This window comes from Sphaeramia orbicularis, unplaced genomic scaffold, assembly GCF_902148855.1.
Source record: "Sphaeramia orbicularis unplaced genomic scaffold, fSphaOr1.1, whole genome shotgun sequence".
In the NCBI taxonomy this organism is placed as follows: domain Eukaryota; kingdom Metazoa; phylum Chordata; class Actinopteri; order Kurtiformes; family Apogonidae; genus Sphaeramia; species Sphaeramia orbicularis.
The window spans coordinates 7,860-17,345 of NW_021941558.1; the positions used below are offsets into that span (position 1 = coordinate 7,860).

The following is a 9,486-nucleotide window of genomic DNA, read 5'->3' on the forward strand; positions in this document are numbered from 1 at the left end:
ACAACCACAGAAAATATTTGCAGCTACTTGGACCAAGGATTAAAGTTGTGCTGTTTTGATTCCAGGGCCGACGCTCTAACCTGCTGCCAGGTTACATAAAAGCCAGGCCAACACATAACCGCCGTCTTTGTTTGGAGGTGCCGGAGCCACAGGAGCCACAGGAGCCCCCAGCACCCCCCAGCACCCTGAGGTGTTTACTGGAGGTGGCACTGACGCTCCAAGAAAGGAGCTCTGTCACCTGAAGGCTGGGAGAGGGAGAACCAGGGAGGATGAGGGAGAACCAGGGAGGACCAAAGAGGACCAGGGAGAACCAGAGAGAACCAGGGAGAACCAGGGAGGACCAAAGTGGACCAGGGAGAACCAGAGAGAACCAGGGAGGACGAGGGAGAACCAGGGAGGATGAGGGAGAACCAGGGAGGATGAGGGAGAACCAGAAGAGAACCAGGGAGAACCAGAGAACCAGAGAGAACCAGAGAGAACCGGGGAGAAGGAGGGAGAACCAGAGAGAACCAGGGAGAACCAGAGAGAACCGGGGAGAAGGAGGGAGAACCAGAGAGAACCAGGGAGAAGGAGGGAGAACCAGAGAGAACCAGAGAGAAGGAGGGAGAACCAGGGAGAACCAGAGAGAACCAGGGAGAAGGAGGAAGAACCAGAGAGAACCAGGGAGAAGGAGGGAGAACCAGGGAGAACCAGAGAGAACCAGGGAGAACCAGGGAGGACCAAAGAGGACCAGGAAGAACGAGGGAGAACGAGGGAGAACGAGGGAGAACCAGGGAGAAGGAGGGTGAACCAGGGAGAACCAGAGAGAATCAGAGAGAACCAGGGAGGTAGAGGGAGGACGGCAAGGTTAAGACATCCACCAGAAATTAGGAGACAATCAGCTGATGGTACCTCTATATACAGTCTACAGAATTACTGTTACTATTATTAGTACAGCTAAAATGTCCTTAGGGGTCAAATGAGTGTCCATTTGTGTCCAAAACAGTTGTCCTAAAGTCATAGAAGTGTGTGTAAATGATGCTAATCCATTTGTGCACAGACTACTGATATTCTTTGACAGTGGAAGCTCTATTTTCATAAATATTGGATTTGGAATAGCACGTGGATGTGAAAACTTTTGCTGGTGGACGGACGTGACAGTGGACGGACGTGACATTACCCATGATGCTCTGGTCAGTCCCAGTACTTTATTAGGAATAAACTTCTAGACTTCCTATTGCTAATTGTGCTCTTCTTCATAAATGTTGGTACTGTGGATCTAAAACAATCCCAGCTGACACAAAAACACTAAATGTGTCAGTGGACGGATGTGACATGGTTGTTGTGGATCCCATCATACTGATGCTCTGCAGCCATGTCAGCGTTTACACTAATGATCCCTGTGCAAAAACTAGGAGCACTATTATTTATTGGATAGTTTAGCATCAGACTAAAGAGGAAAGAACAATCTAGAATTGTTCTTTGTGTCTAAAAATGCTTCTTATTGTAAAAGTGTTGATGTAAACAGTGCTGTGTGCCATTCTTCATGTATGTATTGGTGGAACAGAAGCAGGATGGATCAGCACCATACTCCAGATTGAACCTGTACAAATAAAACATGTGATATGGAGGAGAGAATCTGGGAAGAAAAACTGGGGAATCTAAAAGAATAGAAGATTTGTTTTTCAGCTCAGTTCAGTTCAAATAGAACTTGTCCATTTGTGACATGAAAATATAGCATTAATTGTGCTGTAATGGTTCATTTTGGAGCTGAAAACATAGTTCATATGAGCATCAACATGTTGAACAGAACTGAAATCCTGTCCATTTGAACAACTGTCATTTACCAACACAAAGTTCCTTTGGATTCACTGAGACTGATTTAATATGAACAAAGACACAAAGAAGAGCTCTGAGCACATGTGAGCCGATGAAAATTGTTTACTGAAACAAGCTATTGCTCTGACATTATTTATCTGCAAATGTTTTGAATAATCAGCAGCTGCTTTAGTGTTAGGACAAGAATTAATTAATACCAAATATGAATCCAAACATACAAATAACATAACATCAAAGGTAGAACAGCTTCTCTTGCCTTATGCGCCATTTTTCCTCAAATAAGCAAAGAACAAATACCTTTAGGATAGAAATGACTGTAGACGAGCATAAGCTCCATATAAGCTGCCATGTTAGTTTGTTTACATTGAACTCCCACAATTCCTTGCGCTCAGGCAGTTTGGCGTGACTTGACTGGAACGTTACAAAGTCGTGAGTCTTGGTTTGAAGTCGTGACTTACGGGCTCAAAAATCTGCCTGGAACGCAGCATTTAATCTGTAATTCAATGCTTATTTTTGGTCTTTTTTTTTCAGCTCCTATTTGCCAGATTGTTCTCGGACTACAATCGGATCAAAATTTTAAGACCAGTTGAAAAATTGCAAGAATTTACATTTTTCACTGTTGGATCTTGGTAAAGTTCTAAGTAGAGTTTCAAAATGCAAAAAGAAGGAATGGGAATGAGACAAAAAAAAAAAGGTGACTATGTAAATTACTGAAAACAACAATTAAACTCAAGTAGTCTGTTCATCAGCCCATCAAAAGTTTAAGACCACAGCCTTTAAAAGACAAAATCTGTGGATTCAAGTACAGGGGTTGGACAAAATAATGGAAACACCTTCACCTCAAGATGATAATGCCCCAATCCATACAGCTAGAATTGTTAAAGAATGGCATGAGGAACATTCTAATGAAGTTGAGCATCTCATATGGCCGGCACAGTCCCCAGACCTCAACATTATTGAGCATTTATGGTCAGTTTTAGAGATTCAAGTAAGACGTCGATTTCCACCGCCATCGTCTCTAAAAGAGTTGGAGGGTATTCTAACTGAAGAATGGCTGAAAATTCCTTTGGAAACAATTCACAAGTTGTATGAATCAATACCTCGGAGAATTGAGGCTGTAATTGCCGCAAAAGGTGGACCTACACCATATTAAATTATATTTTGTTGATTTTTTAAGGTGTTTCCATTATTTTGTCCAACCCCTGTATTACTGTTACTATTATTATTCATAGTTTAGAAACCTAGCCTGTCCATCCATCTGTCTTTTTCAATGACAAATCCATCTGGAATCCAAATATGAAGACAGGACTAATAGGCACTGAGTAAACCAATAACAGATCAGACGGACATGACACTTTTGTCAGAGAAACTTAAGAGTACAGGGTGTAATGTGTAATTCAATCCTTATTTTTGAATCAAGTAAAGAACCGACAACAGTTGGAAAGAGATTTGTGGACTTGAACTGACTTTGACTCATGACAAAAAGAAGTTGGTGCGTGTGACGCATTGCGAAACACCCGCCCCCCCAGGTTTCCACTAAACTCTTCAGTAGTTTCACTTTTCTTGACCCTGTCCTTTTGGGCTCCACCTGGCCTCCTCCTGCCTCCATCTCCACCCACTGACGCTTGGTGCTGTTCTGTTGTATGTTTAATTTTACCGCTCCAGAAAAGACGACTTGTGGACCCAACCAACGTAAACAGTTCCCTCAGATGGTCAAACCCATCGAATCTACTGTGATGGAGGGGCTGTTCTGTCAGATGAAGGGAGAAGGAATAGAAGAAGAAGATTGGAGAAGTGACAGATAAAGGTCTGAATTATTTTTCCATCCAACCGACCCAAAGTCCAGATTGACACGCGTCAGTCCATCAGGAATTGGCCACTCCACCCCTGGCTCACCTCAAAAGCCAACATGATCATGGTCTAATCACAGTGTACTAGGGTTGGGAATCTTAGTTGAAAGGCTGATACGATGCACATCTCGATACAGTGTCTCTGATCCGATATATTAAAGATACATGCGTGGCACCTCGTGATGTGATACGATTCACACCCAAATCACGATACAGACAGATTAAGTACATTCTGATTCAACACATTCATTCTGGTAAAAAAAAAATATGGAGTACAATTCAATGAGCTTAATCATTTATTACCTCCACCAAGGAGGTTATGTTTTTGTCAGCATTGGTCTGTCTGTCTGTCCGTGTGCAAGATAACTCAAACAGTTACGGATGGATTTGGATGAAAATTTCAGGAAATGTTGATACTGGCACAAGGAACAAATGATTAAATTCTGGTGGTGATTGGGGGTGGGGGGGTGGGGGCACTGATCTGCCTTGGCGGAGGTCTGCACTCTCCAAGTGCTTCTAGTTAATCAAATAAGACCATGACTTTTCACAGAGTAGATTTTGGACTTTGTTTCCAAAGTTGCTTCTCTGCATGTTTCTCACACAACTTCTTGCTCCCTCGCCGAAACAATTTGTAATGTAGGTAATATAGAAAAAGGTTCTGTCACTTTAAGAAACACCTGCACAAGGGATTCTGGGATGCATTGTTAGATATGTATGTCACTATTTAAGGAAGTATCTCCAGTATGTACGGCAGTATTCAGTACAGTTGATATAGTAAAAAGTACACATGTGGTCACCTCCTTCTAAGTCGTGTCAGATTCAGATACAGACATTACAGTATTTATTCGCGGTGCTCGTACCACAGTGCATCCACAAAGCTCATACTGGTGTGTGCACGCAGCGCACATTAACGTGGGTCTGAAGACAAGATAAACTTTACCCAAATAAATAGTAACACTTTTAAATGCGAGTAAAAATATATTCTATTGAGCAGATCAAATTTTATCAATTCAGACATTCAGTAACTGATGCATCGCGCTATCATTCCAAACTTTTCATTCACTTGCAGCTTCTCTACCGGTGCACTCGGATCGTGCACTCGTGTGTCGGCGTATCGATACGTACCGGATAATCTTCCCATCCCTACAATGTACTGGCTTCAAAATGAAAGTTCAGAACAAGACACCTTGGTTCTTCTGTCCAAAGCAGAGGAGGAAAAACTCATCAGATCATCCATTGTGTGTATTGAAAACATTCCGTTGGCTGTTACCATCTGTGTGTTTACACTGGAGCTGTTTTATTGTTGTGTAAGTTGAAGCTCTTATTTATTCAAAAATGTTCTGAGTGCCTTTTAAGTTGTATTAAAGTCAAGCCAAAAGGTTTAGGGTCCAATATTTACCACCAAATCAATGGCTTTATTGTAGTTGTGTTGATGCAACATAAGTTAATAGCAGACCCGGCAGATGTTTTTGTATAGTACCGTCCGCAGTCACATGCTTTCGTCTTTAGCAGTCCAGAACCAAACAGAAACATGTCCTCAAATGATGATTACTCCATGTTCTGCCTGTAATGCTGGATCGCCTGTGTTCAGTTTCGAAACATTCTCTGTTGTTGATTCCTACTGAATATGACCCCTTGACTTTTACCCAAATAAAACCCAGGCATTTGTTTCCAATGAAAACACAAGCGGAACAATTCAAAACAGAGGCTCACACCAGCATTCTTTGGTTTGAGAAGGAAGATGAAATGAGTTTGTGCTCCGTCGGTTGCCACAGAAATGCATCTCTGTTTCTCTGCTCTCTTTCTCAGTAGCGCAGCTAATAAAAAAGATGAGGACTTTGGACCGGAGACGTAAATGAAACACGTATCCACGCCACGATTTCAAGCTTCTAATGTGTCGACTTTTCTATTGTCGCAGAACATTTCCTTCAATCGTTTGTCGTTAATCTGAGCTACAGTTTCAAGTGCTGCTACAGTTTATGCTAACAACTTTTCCGTAACTGCTCCTGGGGATTTTCAGGTCATTTCTAGACTTTTATCTGACTAGTCTGGGATGTTTCTTTTGTGTGCATGACTATATGAAGCAGGAATGATTAATCTGGCTTCCTGTGGCAAACCCCATTCAGATTCAGCAGATTGTAACCGTAACTAATACTAAATGAATGGGACTTATTGGATCAACGGTGACATGTTTCCACTTTTCGGGCATGAATTTCTAAATACGTCACCATTGCTTGTAACTCTAATCTAAAGCTACACCATGGCTTTAAGTGATTTTGTTTTTTCAGTCCCTTTTTCCCCATAATGCCTTTTTACCTGATACTCTATAGCACAGGTCTCAAACATGCGGACTGGGGGCCAAATCCGGCCCGCCAAAGGGTCCAGTCTGGCCCCTAGGATGAATTTGAGAAATGCAAAAATTACAGTGAAGATATGGATCGTTTCAGTTCAGGTTCCACTGCCTGGATGCTCTCCACCACTCAACCATCTGTTTTACCACTGGTGCACCTTTTTCCACCCATTATTGCAATCTGTATAAACTGATAGGATGGCCCCTCCCACCACACCAGGTGACTTCATTGTTGGTTTCTATTTATCTACAAGATTCCTCTAAAGGCAAAGACACACCGATCCGACTGCCGATCATCACCAGAAAAGATAGCCTGACTATCAGTCTGCTCTCGTCTCCCCAACACGGTCAAAAAAGTGTAAAGAACACACCAAATCGACTACCGATGTAAGCGTACGTTCAGCACTTGCGTGAGACGTAAAAACCAGAAATGACGGAACAGCTCTTTAAACCAAAACCCAGAGCTCGCTGTCATCTGTTATTGTTGTCAGAGTGTTGACTAGTCCAGAAGGGTTAGTGTTGTTGTCAGTGTTCAGTAGTCCAGAAGGGCTGGTGTTGTTGTCAGTGTTCAGTAGTCCAGAAAGGTTGGTGTTGTCGGTGTTCAGTAGTCCAGAAGGGTTGGTGTTGTCAGTGTTCAGTAGTCCAGAAGGGCTGGTGTTGTTGTCAGTGTTCAGTAGTCCAGAAAGGTTGGTGTTGTCAGTGTTCAGTAGTCCAGAAGGGTTGGTGTTGTTGTCAGTGTTCAGTAGTCCAGAAGGGTTGGTGTTGTTGTCAGTGTTCAGTAGTCCAGAAGGGTTGGTGTTATTGTCAGTGTTCAGTAGTCCAGAAGGGTTGGTGTTGTTGTCAGTGTTCAGTAGTCCAGAAGGGTTGGTGTTGTTGTCCGTGTTCGGTAAACCAGAAGGGTTGGTGTTGTCAGTGTTCAGTAGTCCAGAAGGGTTGGTGTTGTTGTCAGTGTTCAGTAGTCCAGAAGGGTTGGTGTTGTTGTCAGTGTTCAGTAGTCCAGAAGGGTTGGTGTTGTTGTCAGTGTTCAGTAGTCCAGAAGGGTTGGTGTTGTTGTCCGTGTTCGGTAAACCAGAAGGGTTGGTGTTGTCAGTGTTCAGTAGTCCAGAAGGGTTGGTGTTGTTGTCGGTGTTCGGTAAACCAGAAAGGTTGGTGTTGTCAGTGTTCAGTAGTCCAGAGGGGTTGGTGTTGTTGTCAGTGTTCAGTAGTCCAAAAGGGTTGGTGTTGTTGTCAGTGTTCAGTAGTCCAAAAGGGTTGGTGTTGTTGTCAGTGTTCAGTACTCCAGAAGGGTTGGTGTTGTTGTCAGTGTTCAGTAGTCCAGAAGGGTTGGTGTTGTTGTCAGTGTTCAGTAGTCCAGAAGGGTTGGTGTTGTCAGTGTTCAGTAGTCCAGAAGGGTTGGTGTTGTCGTCAGTGTTCGGTAAACCAGAAAGGTTGGTGTTGTCAGTGTTCAGTAGGCCAGAAGGGTTGATGTTGTCAGCTCTAGGGCTTCTACTTGTGGAAAGAAGGATGTCACAGGTGAAAACTGAGGAGAAATTGTGCTATGCTAACAATGCTAACAGCGTTGATTTGAATGACTGAATGAAATCCATTGTCAACACTGACTGTCACTCATTCAGATCCGATCTGAGCAGTGAATGGACTATTCTAGAAGACACTAATAGTGTGCAGTACCTTGGCAGAGCTGGATTCACATGGAAACTTCTCCTTCGCTCATTCACTAGTCCAGGCCTATCCCTCCACCAAACAGATTGATCCAACTGAATGACAGGAAGTGGACGATTACACATGTTGAACCGGACGAAAAGACTGGAGACAGAATTAACAACGGACAATCACAGAGAACATACCAAACAGACCCATGTCACCGACCTCAGACTGACCGACAAGGTCCGACCGCCGAAAATCGGGTTGGTGTGTCTTCGCCTTAAGGAAAACACCTCAATACCTCTCCAACCTTTTGCACCTTTTCCACAGTAACTACCACCTGAGGTCCAGCGATTTCATTACTCTGTCTCCTCCAAAAGCCCCCACTGTCTTCGGCCAGAATTCCTTTCGTTTTGCTACAGTGAATGATTTGAACTCCCTTCAAAACTCCCCTAAACTTTCAGCTCTCCAATCACTTTGTATGTTTAAACAGAAACTACAACATTCCCTCGTTGACTGTTGCACATGTTGACTCTCCTGCTCTCTCCTCATACACTCTAGTAGTTATTACCTCCACCAAGGAATGGCAGAGGATATGTTTTCATCGGGATTTGTTTGTTTGTTTGTCTGTTAGCAAGATAACTCAAAAAGCTATGGATGGATTTGGAAGAAATTTTCAGGAAATGTTGATACTGGCACAAGGAACAAATGATTACTTTTTTTTGGGGGGGGGGCTGATCTGCCTTGACGGAGGTCTGCGCTCTCCGAGTGCTTTTCTAGTTGTAAATGAGAATCTGTTCTCAATTGATTTTACCTGGTAAAATAAAGTAGTGAAAAGGTTTCACATACAGACCAATTTAACCTGTAGTGGGTCAGATCAGTAAAATACTATCATAATAACCTATAAATACTCACAACTACACATTTTTCTCTTTGTAAATGTAAACATTTTCATGTCATTTTACTGCATTTACACTCAAACAAAATATCCTTTCACAAAAAAATTTGAATAACCTGAACAAATTTGAACATTTTGAAGTGTCTGAAGTGTAAGTTTACAATATTCTGTTTTTTATTAAATGTTTTGTGTATTTGTAGATCCACTGGGATCTGTAAGTTATAATGTACATGTGTAGATGATAAACTGAGACAGAATAATAATAATAACAATAATGGATTCGATTTCTGTAGTGCTTTTTTTATGAACACATACTCAAAGCGTACAGTGGATCCATCAGGCCTTTAGATTACACCTTGGCTGGGCCGACTAACGGTGTGCCCAAATTAAATGTCCCCAAATTAGTGTCCCCAAATTAAAAATAAAAAAAGGCCAGAGCAGAGTGTAAACGAAAGTATTGACTCACTCGCCCCTGCTTTTTTCCTCCCGTAAAACACATCGGTTATAATATACAAGGCTTGTTCATAACGACAGAGAAAACATTGACAACAACAACACATATGTACCGAACAGGAAAGCACAAGTATTCATGCTTCCCGCAGAAGTCATATTTTGTGATAACGTTAGCACAAACACAGAATCCAAATGCAGAACTCCGACAACAAAAGTTAGTTCCAAAAAGTTTATTGTTCACACACAGGTGAAAAAATATTATGAGTGACAGAATCTTGAGGATAATGGTTGGAGATTTCCTCCTCTGATTCGTCCTCCGGATCGAGGGCAGCAGCCCGTCTCCCCGAGCGGTGTTAGGAGTATTTTCCCCGACTGGGGAAAAGCAAAGGGAGGTCAGGGACGGAAACAGGTCATACACAGGCAGGCTAACAATCGAGCAACAGGACATAAGGACTAGGCAAACTCACGTACCGGTA

The 9,486-nt window shown here is 42.5% G+C and overlaps 1 protein-coding gene across 1 annotated transcript; it reads left to right on the top strand.

Annotated features, from left to right (window-relative positions):
- The first annotated feature begins 269 nt into the window (after positions 1 to 269).
- On the top strand, positions 270 to 788 carry LOC115416088 (octapeptide-repeat protein T2-like). The gene has a single exon (XM_030129795.1). The coding sequence runs from the start codon at positions 270 to 272 to the stop codon at positions 786 to 788; it is 519 nt and encodes a 172-aa protein (XP_029985655.1).
- Positions 789 to 9,486: the final 8,698 nt, after the last annotated feature.